Raw genomic sequence first — 16,399 nt, forward strand, 5'->3', positions numbered from 1 at the left:
TGAGGGACAGAAGATTAGATATTAAGAAGAAATGTTGGTTGAGACTTTAAGCAACCTGGAAGGTGTCTCTGTCTGTGGCAGGGGGGCTGGATCTAGATGATCTTTAAGGTCCCTTCCAGCCCAAACCATTCTACAATTCTATAATCATTCTTTTCAGCTCATGGCCTGATTTAGTTGAGCATCTTCGGTTATGATGTGGGTGCCACCAATTCCCAGAGGCAGCCATGTAGGATTCTTGGAAGGTTTTCACGATGTGCCCCATATGGACATGGGAAAGGAGCCTCATTGCTTGGGAGCTAGGCTCTGTGGCACTGTGAGTTGAAATGGCTTTGGGACCTGTGGCTCGTAATTCACTCTGTATGACTTACCCTCATGATGACCTCTCTCTGTGAGGAACACAAATGTCTTGCCTTTTTCTTTAGCATGTACTAGTCATCAAACACTATTTTTCTGCCTCCATTTCCTTTCTTGCCTCCTTTTCTACCCCACAGCAGGATCAATCATCAGCATGTGACCTGGGCACACAAGCTGCCCTTTTTTATAGTAAAAAACCCCCGAAATCTGTAAAAAATACAGAGCAATCTTGGCAGTTGGCTTCTACAGCTGCAGGATTTATCTTCTCAGCCCTTGCAATACCCTTCCAAGCCCACAAAGCAATCCATCTCTCACCTGCTATTACGGAGTTCATCTCACAGACCTAACGGAGTACGTGAGTCCTGAATTTGCTCCTGCTAATGCTCTTGGTGGCCGGGTCACTGCGGGAAGCGAGCTGGGAATTCATTTTGAAAATCAATGAGGACATCAATAAAGCAGCTTCCCCTAGGGAAGCATTGTGCTTTTACTGGGCATTGCTGCTTGCTCCCCTTGGTCCCCCTTTTCCTTTTATGCAGTCAGAAAAAACGACAGAGTAATCCTTGCTGCTTTCACTGAGCTCATCTTCTGTGTTGTGCTCTCCAATTTCCCCAAATCAGACTTATTTTTAGGAAAATATTAGGATGTCCTGGCAATGCAGGATCCATTGGGCTCCTCAAATTGTTACGATTTGGATTTGCTGTGCCCCGGTAGGATGCTGGGTGCTGTCTTCTTCATGCAGCACTAGCTCTTCTGTTAACCTGTGTTGGCACAATCAAATCAGTGTAATTTCTAACTCCCAAGTGTATTTGGGCCTGCCATGGCTTCTCCATACAATGGCAAGCACAGAGCCCACAGGGATAATGTTGGAGGACTGCTTGGGGCAGAGGGACCCCAACCCAGCACAGTTCACAGTTGAACCCAGAGGCAACCTTCGTACTGTGATGGGGACACGACACCAACCTGTCATTCTCATCCCATCCTTGGAAGAGTCTTGGCTAAAGTCCAATGTCATGGGCAATTCTTGCCCATGATTTGGGAAGCAGCAAGGCCAGGGGTCTGTTTATGAGAGGCATTTTGAGTGCAGCCCCCCTGATTTTGATAGCACTGTGGGTCTGGGCTCTACCACACTGGTTGAGCTCAAATCGCTTGATTAGGGACTAAGGTGTGGGACGCAAAGAGCTCTCAAGAGTCCTTTTCCAATGGGGATCAGACTGTACTACTACGGGATAAATATTTAATAAGAATGAGAGTCAAGGCACTGTTTTGTCCAGGGACACCAGGGCAGCCGTTTACTCCCATGAAAAGCACCAAGGGATCTTTAATGCCCATACAAAGAAGGCAGGAATCAGAGTTTTAAGCTCTCATCCCCCAACATTAATGTCAGTGTTAAAATATTGATCCTTTATGTGTTTAGCACAAACCAAACAACAGAGTTGAGCCACGCTCTTTGGCTTTTATTAATGTACGTTTTCTGCATCGGGTGAAGTTTGCAGCAGTGCTAGGGGGGAAAAGAAAGCAGCAGCAGTGAAGGAGTGGCAGACAGATCGATTTTGTATCTTGACACAATTCAGAAGACAGTGAAGAATCACCCTGTGTGGAGTATCTCCTTGTCCAAGCCATGACAGCCATTTCACAGAGAACTCATTTATCTGCAGCATGAGGCAGTCAAGCCCAAAATTTCTGGTAGAATCTGGGATTTGAGGGAAGGGATGGGAAAAAAAAAGAGATTGGAAATCTATAAGATCCTCCTTGTCCCTATGTGTGAGAAGGTTTCCTTATGGGTGTCAAGTCAAATTTGAGGAGCAGGTGGACATTGTTTTGGGGGAAACGTGGGAGCAATCCCTAAATCAGTGGTAGCCAGAAAATGAGTGGATCTGCCTGGAGAAAGATGATCCTTTTGTTAAGGTTTGGGGGTTTTGTGTGTTTTGCTTTAGCACCAAATAAATGTAAATCACAGCTATTGTAACAAGTGACTTCAGTGAACCACAATGAGTGTTATTCACAGGCCAAATCTTATGCATGGTCTTCTGCAGCCAGGGATGGATCTACTTTCAAAAACATTCTGCAGCTTGCAAGTTTTCTGCAGTTTTAGAGTTGGGGCTTTTTTTATAAGGGGGGGTTTACAGCTTGGCTGTAAAAATTCATCCCTAGGTCAGATTCTTGAAGCATGCTTATTAGAGGGATGCAGTAGCCAGGTTATTACTCCTGACCTCTGGCATATTCTCCTTTTAAATAAATTTAATATTTTAAAGTATGTTTCTCCTTGAGAAAGGGAAGCAGGCACTAGTAGTCAGGCCTCGGGTCTGCATCCCATTTTACTAGCAGAAAACAGCAGGAATTCTTTTGAGTTCACAAGATTAATAGAGAACTGGGGAATGAGGGAATGTTTGATCTCTGTTGCCTTATGTCCATCCACGTTCCTACCCTGTGCCTCCATTTACCCAACTGTAAAAGGACAGCGGTGATGCCCTTACACAGAGCCATGGAAATGACTTAAATCACATCTCTAAAGCCATCTACAAAAAGTCTTTAAGAAAAGACAGAAGAAGAAACTGTGATGTGAAAGTGCTTCTCTTCCTTGTCCTTTTTAACCAGATTTTAACAACCCACTGAGATCCCTGTGAATTGGGCTGACATCCTGAGACATCCCCACAAGCCACTAAGCATGTGATAAAATACGGTAGAATGATAAAATATAGTAAAATTGTAGAATATGACAAAACATTTATTTCCCTACATGATACCTATAGTTGCATGTGCTCTAAGTAGAGGAGCCTGCCACTGAATGCATCACTCAGACCTAAGCAAACACCACAATCCTCTATAAATGCCAGATCATTTAAGTAAGGAAAATCTCAGGAACACAGGCTGTGGGGCTGCTAGATTCAGCCACTTATTGGTGTGTTTTTTCCCTGCACAGACACCCTGAGGAGCATCGCCCCCATGAACCACGCACCACGGTCCTCCCCGGCAGAGCTCAGCGGTGCCAGCCACCACCTGCTGCGGGAGCGCAAGTCCTCAGCACCATCTCACTCTAGCCAGCCCACCCTGTTCACCTTTGACTCACCTGCCAGCCACCTCCAGAGCACCCTGTCTGCCAGTGCGCCCCAGGACTACCTTTTTCTCCACCAGTGTATGAGCAGGAAGTCAGAAAATGCAAGGTATTGTATCCCACCCGGGAGCAAACCTCAGGGACAACTGAGGGTGGCTGGGGGTGAGTGGCCTAATGTACTTCCATCCTTGTAGGTCTGTAAAACCCAGCTGGAGAAAGCCCTGAGCAATGATCTTATCTCATCGCAGTTAGGAAGAGGAGGTCAGGGCAGCGATCTCCTGAGCTCCGGGCTCTCTTGGCTTTCTGGGTTCTATTAAAAAGAGACTGAATGGCCAGATCCAGAGGGTGGTCACCAGTGGTACAAAGTCTAGTTGGAGGCCAGTCAGCTAGGGTCAGTACTGGGTCCAGTCCTGTTTACCATCTTCATTAATGATCTGGAACATGGGTCAGAATGTACCATCAACCAGTTTGCTGACACCAAGCTGGGAGGAGTAGCTGATATACCAGTGGGACTTCAACAGACTGGAGAAATGAGCTAGCAGGAACCCCATTAAGTTCAACGAGGAGAAGGGTAAAGTCCTGCTTCTGGGCAGGAACAACCCCAAGCACCAATGTATGCTGGTGGCCACCCAGATGGAAAACATCTTGGCAGAAAAGGACCTGGGGATCCTGGTGGATGCCAAGATGAGCATGAGCCAGCAATGGGTCCTTACTATGAAGAAGGCTAATGGTGTCCTGCACTGCAGTAGAGAAAGTATTGCCAAGCAGGTCGAGGGAGGTGCTCCTTTCCCTCTGTACTCAGCACTGGTGAGACTATACCTAGAGTGCTGGGTGCAGTGCTGGGCTCCACAGTACAAGAGAGACATTGATGTACTGGAGACAGTTTGGCAAAGGGCCATGAAGATGCTGAAGAGGCTGGAGCATCTCTCCTATATTGAAAGGCTGACAGATGTGATGCTGTTCAGCCTAGAGAAGGCTCATGGAGGGATCTCATAAATGCATATAAATACCTGAAGGGGGCTGCAAAGAAGATGGAGCCAGGCTCTTTTCAGTGGTGTCCAGTGCCAGCACCAAAGGCAACGGGCACAAGCTGAGACACAGAAGGTTCCTTCTGGCCATCAGGAAACACTTTTTCAATGTGAGAATGACTGAGCACTGGCACAGGTTGCCCAGGGAGGTTGTGGGGTCTCCATCCTTTGAGATATTCTGAAGCCGTCTGGACATGGTCCTGGGCAAGTGGCTCTGGGTGGCCCTGCCTGAGCAGGGTTGATGGACCAGATGACCTCCAGAGTTCGCTTCCAACCTCAGCCACTCTATGACTCTGCACACGGGGCCCCAGTTCCTGCCTTTAATCAGAAATAAGCAGGAGCAGAGGGATGGGCAGGGTTTGCATCACGCTACCCTTCATTCCTGCTGTAGCCCAGAGCTTGCTGGGCTTCACAGCAGCCTGTGGCGTGCAACACAGTATTTCTGAGGAAGCAGCAGCTCTCCGCCTCCAGACCCAGCCGGTTGCCTTAAATAGCAAGGAGTTTTTTTGGCGTGAAGTGTTTTGGCTCCCAAGAGCAGTGAGGAGGGAAGGAGGGAGGGAAGGAGAGGCGGTTGGAGCCCAGCTGGTGTGGGGTGAGAGCAGAGCCTGGGCTGCAGCCTCCACTGGGCTTTCCTGCTGCAGCTGCCTTTCCCTACCCAAAAAACAACAACAGAAAAAGACTCAGACAAATTAACTTCAGATGGAGTTAATGGAACAGTGTTTAAAAAAAGACCCTCTGATTCTTAAGCTGTGAGGATACGTAAAAGCCACCCTCTGAGAGCCCAAGCATAGCTGGGACCTAGAGGTGGAAGGAGAAAGCACTGATGTTTTGGTGGGCAGAGGCAAACTGGCCAGCAGCAGCTTCTGCAACTGGGCCAGAAATAATCACCCAATCAATGATCAATGCCCAGTGGATGGGGCCGGGCTGCAGGACTAGAGAGTCTCTCCCCTTTCAGCTCTGGAGCTCTTACTTTACTCATCCATAAAATGAGGGTAATAGTAGCTAATTGGCTGAATGAGACGCTTCCAGTCCCAAGCCAAAAGGACCCTGCCAGAGCCCAAGCCTCGCCTGGGTGGACTGCATTCCAAAGGCAGCAGGGGTTCATGCCATATCCCAGCATCACTTATTTTTTTCCCCAAATAAGCCCTATTTCTGAGCGCCATCTCGTGCTGGCTCCATGAAAAAGTCGCTGTAGTCCCTACAGAGCGTAAACTTTGCTGGAGCAGTGTAATCCAGCATCTCCCAGCTTTTCCTATAGGGCTGGCGTTTCCCCAGTCATTTTCCACCACTGGAACCTCCACATACAATCAGTTCACTTTTTCCAGTGCAGTGATTAGTACAGGGCAAGACTTTCTTCCATAGGGAGTTTTTTAAATGGGGCTGGCTGTGAGCTGTGGTCCGCAGAAGCCTGACCCGTGCATGGTTTTACTCCTGCAAGATAAAAAGACCCAGCCCAAGGCTACCTGTTAGCCTCTCCTGGTTTGTATGCATTAACTCTTCATGGCAGGGTAAGGTTTTTTTTGGAGCTTTACTGTATTTTCTTCTTCCACACTTCTTAGAATCATAGAATAACCAGGTTGGAAAAGACCCACCGGATCATCGAGTCCAACCATTCCTATCAAACACTAAACCATGCCCCTCAGCACCTCGTCCACCCGTGCCTTAAACACCTCCAGGGAAGGGGACTCAACCACCTCCCTGGGCAGCCTGTTCCAGTGCCCAGTGACCCTTTCTGTGAAACATTTTTTCCTAATGTCCAGCCTAAACCTCCCCTGGTGAGGGGACAGCTTGGAGGAGGGCATCATCGTCACCTATATTTGGCTCTGCATCTTCTTGCCCTTGTGTCCCAGTGCTTCCACAGCAATGCTCACATTTCCCCACATGTTGTGGAATGGGGGTTGAGGTAGGGGGACAGAAAAGTCCAAGTGACCAATTCAAGAATCCTCTTACTCAAGAAAATGTCATCTACTGGAGTAAGGGGCACATAAAGCAAAGGCCATGGGGCTTATTATCTTCTGCAACACTGGAGCATCAAAAGAGTAAGCAATAGGAGAGATAAAACATGCAGACAGAAATTAAGCACCTTGGTAGGAATTTGCAGAGGAGCAGTGGACCAGGTCTGTCCTGGCTGGTGTCTCCCAGGCATTGATACAATACAAATCAAGGAGTCATTAGCAAGTCATGGACCTAATGACCACACTACCCAAGTCACCCCGGTGGACTCAGGGGCTTTTATAAATCTTAATTAAGTCTTGAGGCTCATTCCTACCTATCCTGCAGGAGGAATCAGGGCTGCAAATCCCAGCTGAGGAGTGTTCTTGCTCCCCCAGGGCTTGCCCTGCAAGAAGGAAGGGTGGCAGTGTGGCTGGAGGCTTGGAAATAATCCCCATCAGGAATTTTTCCAGTCCCTCTCAAACATATTGCAAGGCAGAGGTGTGAGCCAGCCTCCCTCCTGCATTGCGGAGGGGCAGCCTACATGTGACTATGATGCTCAAGGAGTGGTTCTTCACAGCTGTGTCTTGGGTCACTGTCAGCTGGTGTGAAGATCACCCATTTGGAGCAATTTATGTCTGAATTTATGTCTCACCACATTACAGGGTCGTTTTGAAGGTGTTTCAGGACAAAATGGGTTGTGGGAACACTTGGAAGGGTCTATGTTCACCTTACCCTGGAGTTTAGCAATGCTGGTCAGGAGGGTGACAAATCAGGGGAGCAGAGCTCAGTGCACCCCAGGACTGGCTCTCCCCCTATCTCAGCTCTCTTTTCCCCTTCCTCTGCAGGAGTGCCAGCTTCTCCCAAGCCACGAGGTCAGCCTTCTTCATGCGGAGCGACACAGCAGTCCAGAAGCTCTCACAGGGCAATGGGCACTGTGTGAATGGCATTGGTGGGCAACTCCACGGCTTTTACAGCCTACCAAAACCCATCCGGCACAACTCGGAGTTCAGAGACAGTGCATATGACCTCCCGCGCTCCTTTGGTTCCTACACCCACCCCAAGTCAAGCCTTACCAGCTCTGAAACAGATAACGAGGAGGTCTACACCTACAAGACTCCTAACAACACCCTATGCAAGGAGTTTGGGGAGCTCTCCATGGATTCCTATGACATCCCTGCCACACCACTCTCTGTCTACCAGATCCCCAGGACATTTACACTGGACAAGAACCACAATGCTCTGGCTGTGGCTGCCAGTGACTCACCTGCCACACCACCCCCGCGGCCCCCGAAACCTGGGCAGACGGAGCCACGGTGGGGCAGCCCGCCTCAGCGACCCCAGCCTGGTGAAAGCTTAGGGCTGGCCCCCATGGCAGCCACCATTCCCCGGAGAAACACGCTGCCAGCAGTGGAGAACAGCAGGCTGCACCGAGGTGAATTTAGGGATGGGGAGCCAGGGGGAGCTTTGTCCTATCTAGCAGCCTTGGATGGGGTGGTCCTGTTGGGTTGCGGTAGGGCTGGAGTGGCTATTGTCATTGTCAAACACAATGGTCTCCCTGGTGTGGATCTGGCCCTGTTTTTTGTATGCAGGGGGCATGGCGGGATATCCCCAGCACCCTGCTGACTCAGTTCATAAACAGGGTTATCAGAATGCATTTCAGCCTGGAGCTACCTTGATTTTGCTCTCCAGACAGGGATGTAATTTTGCATGTCTCCAAGACCCAACATGCCTGGTGCAGCAGAGATGACCTTCCCATTGGCTGGGTATGAGCTTACCCTTTCCAAACTTTGTGCCTAGGATAAGATAGTTGCAAAATAACTTATAGTAGGTGTCTGGAGAGAAAACATAGTGTAAATTGTACACACAGCTCCCTGAAATGCCTCTTGCATCTCCTACCTAAACAGCAACATTTAGGCTGAGATCAGACCCAGGCTCAGCAGTAGATAAACCAGTCTAAGAGCTTAGTACCCCATCCTTACCCCGTCCTCCCCTTACCAGAGGCTGCCAGACCTTATGTCTGCCAAGTGAGCTGTAACAGGGCTCTCCCTTAACCCAGTTTTGCCGCCATGATCTACCTTATCTGACATCTTCACCCCTGGGATTTTGCAGCACTTTGACAGAACCAGGTTAGGTCCATGCTGCACACGCAGTTGCATTAACACATCAGAGAGACGGTCATTGGGAGGGAACATAGCAGGGAGTCTGTCATGGGCTAAAAACCACGTCTTCCCACCAGCATCTCAATCATCAAAATAGATTCCACCTTCCACCTGTATTTTGTTTTCAGAAGTCCCTTTTATTAGCAATTGCTCTGGGACACATTGTGCATTTGTGGTTGTGTTACAGCTTCTTCTTGCGAGACGTACGATTACCCCCAGCATGGAGGTGGCAGCACTGTGCAGTCAATCGAGTCGATGAACGATGGGTACAACTCTTATCTGGTGAGTTGGTCTGGATGTCAACCTCTGTGGCAAAGGCACCATTTGCACCTTATAGATACAGAGGCAAGTCAGTTCCAGATGGGACCTCACAGCCCAGTCCTGCAGAGCTAGTTCAAGAAAACTTTATTACTGATTTCAGTTAGAACCATGGTGGCCTGCAGGGCAGAGGTGGAGGAACAACCACCTAATCCAGCACAGCATGCAGAGCTTTAGCTGGATGCTTCCACAGAGCATATCTGTTTGGAGCTTTGACCCAAAAAAGCACCCGAGAGTTGAGCTTCTCCAAATCCTATGATGCTGCTGAGCTGAATGTTGACCTGTTGCCAGAACAACCTCTTTTGTGCACTTTCTAAGAATTCCTGAGCTGGAAAGGACATTAAAGCAGCCTTTCATATTGCACTTCAGTCACAACCAGAGCCCAGTGAAAAATTACTTACCAGGTGAAGCTTGCTTCTGCAGCTCACTCTGATCATGAGAAGAAGCTCAAGTTTGGGTGATTAAGACCTTTCCCTGAACTCAGGATCTTGCAGTGTGTTGGAAACAGTGGAGGTAGACCCTCTCAGTGCACACTGAAGGTCAAGGAGGGGATATACCATCCCTTCTCTCTGTGCTGAGATTTCAGAGTTAATCCCATTTCATGTGCATATTTGTTGATGATGAGAGGAAGAGGTTTATAGTAGGACGGTTGAACAGTGGAGTTGAACAGTGTCTGGTGCTCACAGCATGTCCTCCTGCTTGTCCCCAGCAAGCCAAGGCAGCAGTGGCCCGTTCCCACAGCACTGATTCTGAGGACAACTATGTTCCCATGAACCCTGGTTCCTCACCCCTGATCCACACTGAGAAAACCAACGACAACGCCCAGAATCTCTACATCCCCATGAGCCCTGGGCCGCATCACTTTGACCTGGTGGGTCTGTCCTCGGCCACCCTCCCCGTGCATAAAGGAGGAGCCATGGTGCAGTGCCACAGACGGTTGAGTGAAATCCAACCCCCACCAGTCAACCGCAACCTCAAACCGGACCGGAAAGGTAAGAATGGTTGGTTGTGGGTGAATCTTTCCAGAAATCTTTCTGTTCTTATAATACTTTGGACTATACCTGTCAACTTCTGCACACTCAGTACAGTCCTATGTGGGATGTGATTTGCTGCTACCAGCACAGTTAGATCTTCAGATTTTCCCCATCCCCTCCCTCTTTCAGGAGGACTACAGTGCAAATGCAATTTTCGTGGTGCTTGAAAAACCAAACACAGAATCATAGAATTGCTTGGTTGGAAAAGGCCTTTGACATCATTGAGTCCAACCATAACTGTCAACTACTAAATCATATACCTGAGCACTTCATCTATCCATCTTTTAAATACCTCCAGGGATGGTGACTCAGCCTCCTCCCTGGGCAGCCTCTGCCAGTGCCCAATAACCCTTTAGGTGAAGAAATTTTTCCTGGTGTCTAATCTGAACCTCCCGCTGTGCAACTTGAGGCCATTCCCTCTTATCCTGTTGCCTGTCGCTTAGGAGAAGAGACCAACACCCACCTCACTACAACCTCCTTTCAGCTGGTTGTAGACAGTGATAAGGTCTCCCCTCAGTCCCCTTTTCTCCAGACTAAAGAACCCCAGTTCACTTAGCTGCTCCTCATAAGACTTGTTCTCCAGCCCTTTCACAATCTTTGTTGCTCTTCTCTGGACGCACTCCAGGACCTCAATGTCTTTCTCGTAGTGAGGGGCCCAAAACTGAGCACAGTATTCGTGGTGCGTCCTCACTGATGCCACATACAGGGGCAGAATCACTTCCCTGGTCCTGCTGGCCACGCTGTTTCTGATACAAGCCAAGATGCCACCTGGGCAAACTGCTGGCTCATGTTCAGTTGCTGTCAACCAACATCCCCAGGTCCTTCTCTGCCACGCAACTTTCAAGCCACTCTTCCCCTAATCTGTAGCACTGCATAGGGTTGTTGTGTCACAAGTGCAGGACTTGGCACTTGGTCCTGTTAAATCTCATCCCGATGGCCTCAGCCCATCAATCCAGCCTGTTCAGACCCTTCTGCAGAGCCATCCTACCCTCAAGGAGACTGACACTTCCTCCCAGCTTAGTGTCACCAGCAAACTTACTAAGGTTGCACTCTATCCCCTCATCCGGATCATTGATATTGAGCAGAACCAGACCCAACACTTAGCCCTGGAGAGCACCACTTGTGACTGGCCTTCAACTGGATTTAACTCCATTTACAATGGCTCTTTGGGCCTGGCCATCCAGCCAGTTTTTTACCCAGCAGAAGATATGCCTGTTCAGGCCAGTGGTAGACACTTTCTCAAGCTGAATATTGTGAGAAATGGTATCAAAAGCTTTGCTGAAGTCCAAGTACACCACATCCATGGTACATCCACATCCAAGTACACCACATCCACTGTACATCCACATCCAAGTACACCACATCCAAGTACACCACATAATATTTCTGTTATCCATTAAGCAGGTCACCTCATCTTAGAAGGAGATCAGGTCAGTTTGTCGGGACCTGCCTTTCATAAACTCATGTTGACTGGGCTTAATCCCGGGGTTGTCTTGTGTGTGCTGTATGATAGTACTCAAGATGATCTGCCCCATGACCTTCCTCGGCACCAAGGTCAGACTGACAGGCCTGTAGTTCCCCGGATCCTCCCTTTGACCCTTTCTGTAAATGAGCATAACATTTGCCAACCTCAGGTCAAGTAGAACTTGCCCAGTCAGCCAAGACTTCTGGTAGATGGTGGAAAGGGGGTTGTTGAGCACCTCCACCAGCTCCCTCAATACCCTCAGGTGGATCCCATCTGGCACCATGGAGTTATGAATGTCTAATTGGCCGAGCAGGTCTCTTAATCATTTCCTCTTGGATCACTGGGGCTTTGTTCTCCTCTCCCTCCCTTTCTTATGGCTCAGGAGGCTGAGTACCCAGAGAACATTTGACCTTACTATTAAAGATGGAGGCAAGGAAAGTATTAAGTACCTCAGCCTTATCCTCAGCCTTTGTCACTGTTATTCCCCCTGCATCTGGTAAAAGATGGTGATTCTCCTTGGCCCTCCTTTTTTTTTAATATATTTGTAGGAACGTTATTATCTTTTACAGAATTTGGTCAAGTTAAGTTTTAGTTGGGCTTTAGCCATTCTGATTTTCTCTCTGCATGATCTCACTTCATCCTTTTAGTCCTTCTGAGATGCCTTCTCCTTCCAAATCTCATATACTTTCTCCTTTTTTTCTGAGATCCACTGAAAGCTCTCTGCGCAGCCAAGCTGGTTTTTTTCCCCATTGGCTCGTTTTTCGGCAAATGAGCTGAAAATCTTCTCAAACCCTCCTGGCCTTTGCAGGAGACGCGTATCACAGACAGGATTTCACCCCCTTTGCCTGCACCCCTCCCCATGCTCCACCCCAAAATCTGTGTATCATATTCTGATGACCCAAATTTCTCCTACTGTTTCCTACTGGCTGGCTCTAGACAGCGCTTCCCTCAGGACTTTGCCTACATCCTCCGAATCTTCCCCCAAAGCATGGCCAAACAGGTCAGCAAGGAGATGCCAAAGAGGAGGGCTCCCAACATCAGCGTGTCAGCACGTAACCCCATCAACGTGCTTGGCGAGGGCTGGGGCTGGAGCACAGGTGAACCACTCATGATGAGAAGAGCTTTCATGTTACCCTGCTGATATCCTTTCCCATTTCCTGTGGGGAAATGCTCTGGCCAGAGGCAACTCAGAACTAACAGAGCCTGGTCTTTTCCTTATCTAAGAGGTTATCACAGCTCCCTAATGAATGTGTTTATTATACTTTGAGGTTTGAGCATTTTTAGCAGATCTCTGTTCCCTGGGCCATTCAAAAGCCATGCTGGGGCTGTGGGTTAGAGGGAGAAAGTCACTGTTTTCCCCCAGTTATGGCATAAATGAGTGCAGGGATTTTGGTTAGGGGTATTCGTCATCATCAAGGAGGTCTGGGGAGCTGATTAGCAGAACCAACAATTTGTTGGGGACCGTCTTGTACCAGTCATGGTCACTGCATTGTAGGAGCATGCTGCCTCTAAATAAAGGCTTTTCTCCTCCCCAGCAAAGCCATCACCACTTGACCTGAGGAACAACACTGTCATTGATGAGCTTCCCTTCAAATCACCAATCACAAAATCCTGGTCCAGGCCAAGGTGAGTAACGGTTGAGGCATGAATTCTTACTTTGCTCTGACAACAGATCTCTGATCTTGCTCTCACTGGTGGCCACACTGTCACCTCTGCCATGGATTAACATTTCTGGCTGAGTGTAAGGGGGATGTCAACTGTCCTTCTGCCTCTGCTTGCTGCAGAGGTTTCTTCTGGCCCACCATTTCTTTTTGTTGAAGGGGCACTTTTCTCATGGGTCGTCTTGAATCAGGGTAGAAGTCAGCTCAGACTTTGGATGCAGAACCAAATTTCTCCAGAAGTTGGATGATCCCTTCAGTCCTCATCATATTCTTTGTCAGTTTTAGAAACAGAAGCTGCAGTTTTGGGTCATGCCATGCAAACATCTGCACTGGGATGAAAGTCCACCTTGCCCAATACCTTACCTTCAGGAGCTATCTGGGAAGAGGAGCATTTATGGAGTAATTCTTTCCTAAAATAACCTGCCACACCTCGGCAAGCTGGGTCTCAAGGGTTTCCTTGGTCACATCATAGCCAGACTCAGGACCTGGGTCAGATGCTGTTAAAGCAGAGAAGCTCTTCTCTTGGGCCCCTCATGAGCTTAGTCGGGTGTTATAGGAGCCAGAGTTGTATTCGCCACAGTACAGCTGGTGGCAGGACGATAAATTCATTTAGGTCAGGATTCCACATGAAAGCCCAGCATGTGGCTGAGCAGCTAATTAAGATCCCTTGAAGATATTTCCTATTTCTGGGATCTGACATCACCCGGAGAGCTGTGGCTCTGACACAGAACCTGTGGTCCACTGCATCTTGTGACCTAGCTGAGCCTCTCAGACTCAGCCACACAGAGAGTGCAGAGCACAATTTCACATCCAGATCTTCCTCCAAAAAACCCCACTGATGTCTCAAAATGCAGTGTGACACTTGCATGATCTGACTGAGCTGTGGTTTGATTGCCTTGAAAGAAAAGCCTAGCCTGAAGGAAGTCTGCAAAATGAAACCAAAGAACTTCAGAGCAAAGTCTGCCAGCCAAAAATAACAGGATTCACACAATTCCTGTTCTGCTGCTAATTCATGGTCTGATGTTGCCCAATGAAAGGCAGAAGCAAAGCTTGGCTGCTGTGACTCCTCTAATAAATTGAATAGTGTGGAGACTGACTGCAGGGCATGAGCGCTGTGTGCTGAAATCACTGCATCAGGAAACAACAAGTCAGGTTTGATTGACAAGACGTCTGACCTCAGAGAAGCTAATGGATTTTTCCCTTATCAGCTAATCATATGACCCTGCCTTTACTGCAAGGCAACAAATAGCTTTTTAAGACATGAGCTTTAATGCCAGACACTTATTGCATTATGTTATTCTGTATAATTAGATTTGGTCAATTGAAAGCAAGACGATGCCTCTGAGGTTTTGTTTTCCAGAAAAAAATTGGGATAGAGCCCTGCACAGTAAACAAATTCTGGAGCTGTGATGAGGCTGGAGGTGAGAAGTTCCACCAAAGCTGGCCCTGCATCCTCCACAATTAAATATTTCCTGTGAGATGAAAGAGTTAATGGAGCCTGATTTATGTAGCTGATTGCAGGAGAACTATGAGAACATGCAAACAAGGTGCTATTAAAGAGACCTAGAAAGAAAACTACAAGAAGACCACAACCTCTCTTCCCTATGGGAAGGTCAGGTTAGGAGAATCTCAGTGCCATCAGCTCTTCTTCATGCCTAGTTCCCAGACTTGAACATGGTGATGTTTGGAGGCATCAGATGTTGCCCTCTCCCACTGTTAACACATTGACCCTTGTCCTTACAGCCAGAGTTTCAACGCCGGCTCTTTGCAATACTGTCGCCCTGTTTCCTCCCAGAGCATCACCAGCACTGACTCGGGAGACAGCGAGGAGAACTACGTGGCAATGGTAAGGGCCCCAAAGCTAAGATATATGGTCCTGACAGGACGTATACATTCCCCAGCTCTGCAAACACATTCCTAGCTCATGACATGGAAGTGTTCAGATAGCATTGTGATGAATGTGTTGTACATCCTTATGTACATCCCTACAAGCACAAAACAGTGTCTTCTGTTCCTAAAATGACATGTCCCATTGGGTTTTAACTTTATAAGAGAGCAGGAACATATACCATCTACTTTGCCAGGAATTAAGAGTGAATAAAAATGTCTATGGTCTGTCACAGTCTATTTTCCTGATTTAAGTTGATTTTTTTCAGTTTTTTGTCCCCCTAACCGCTGCTGCTTCATGTTTGTGTGGAGGGCAGGGGCTATCAGAGCAGCAGCAGTGAGTGACGCTGCTTACAGGGAGGGGATTTTGTCTCTCTCTGCAAAGCTGCTGACTTGAAGCATATTTTTGAGACTGTGTAACTAGGGGGGTAGAGGAAATCTGTTCTCTGTGTAGCATAGCTCTCCTTAGTGAAGGTCCCAGAGCTGGTCTGGCCTCACTGAGGTGTGGTTCCTGGGACATGCTGAAGCCCACATCTGATGTCAGGCATGTGAATAGAATCAATGCAAAGGCAGAAGAACCACTTAGATAAATAAAATCAAGAGCATGCCCTGGTCCCAGAGAGGCAGGTAAGCACATATACAGATGGGGACCTCTTTCAAAACAGTGCCACCAAGGCATCTTGTTGCCAGGTTTTGTTAATTCCTTTTTTTTTTCCTTCTTACCATTTTAATCCTCATTATCTCTCCTGTCTCTTCCCTGCATTAGCAAAACCCCATTTCTGCTTCTCCTGTTCCTAGTGGCACCAACAGCCCAGCACCTAAAAAGAGTTCGGGGAATGTGGATTATCTGGCCCTGGACTTCCAGCCAAGCTCCCCAGGGCCACACAGAAAGGTATGGGGGATTTTATAATCTTCTGATTAAAAGTGATGCATTTTCAAGGGGTTTTGTGCACCTTGGCAACAGCATGGTCCAAAGCCCTGGGTAGGGTTAGTATATGGCACAGGAGCCTCAGAGATGTGAATTTTCTTGCAGATCCACTGCTATTTTTATTCTAGGTGAGACTCAGTCTCCAGACAAGTCTGTAGCCTTGCTGGAAGTGTCACCAGAAGCATAGATGTGCAGGGCTTCAAGGATGCTGATGAGACCAGAAATTCAGCTGGAAATTGTAAATTTTGTGCTGGACCAGAAATTCAGCTGGAGATTGTATGTTCAGGGGGAATTCCAAAAAGTATCAGAGAAGGTTCTTTTCCTCCTTCAGAACAACAAGTCCTCCAAAAGCAGGCTTGGGGTTTCCCCTGAGGTACTTTCAGGAACTTTTTCAGAAAATACTGAGCATCTGTCTCCTGTCAGTTGGGTGCTTTTAAGGGGTTCCATTTGGGTAGGAAAAGTACAAACTGCTTTCAAAAACTGAAGCTGATGTTTAAAAGCTAGATTACATTGAACTCCTCAAGACATTGCCTGATGAAAAAGAACCATGGGAGAAGATGGATTGGGAATTGACCTCT

The 16,399-nt window shown here is 48.0% G+C and overlaps 1 protein-coding gene across 2 annotated transcripts in view; it reads left to right on the forward strand.

The window, feature by feature from the left end:
* Positions 1 to 16,399, forward strand: part of GAB2 (GRB2 associated binding protein 2) — a 93,288-nt gene that overhangs the window by 73,071 nt on the left and 3,818 nt on the right. For both annotated transcript variants that reach the window (XM_069883292.1, XM_069883293.1), the window contains 7 exons: positions 3,275 to 3,515; positions 7,215 to 7,801; positions 8,716 to 8,810; positions 9,556 to 9,838; positions 12,881 to 12,971; positions 14,750 to 14,852; positions 15,660 to 15,785. In XM_069883292.1, coding sequence (XP_069739393.1) covers positions 3,275 to 3,515; positions 7,215 to 7,801; positions 8,716 to 8,810; positions 9,556 to 9,838; positions 12,881 to 12,971; positions 14,750 to 14,852; positions 15,660 to 15,785 — 1,526 coding nt within the window. The remainder of the gene's footprint in view (positions 1 to 3,274; positions 3,516 to 7,214; positions 7,802 to 8,715; positions 8,811 to 9,555; positions 9,839 to 12,880; positions 12,972 to 14,749; positions 14,853 to 15,659; positions 15,786 to 16,399) is intronic.

The sequence above is a fragment of the Phaenicophaeus curvirostris genome, chromosome 1, assembly GCF_032191515.1.
Source record: "Phaenicophaeus curvirostris isolate KB17595 chromosome 1, BPBGC_Pcur_1.0, whole genome shotgun sequence".
Classification (NCBI taxonomy): Eukaryota; Metazoa; Chordata; class Aves; order Cuculiformes; family Cuculidae; genus Phaenicophaeus; species Phaenicophaeus curvirostris.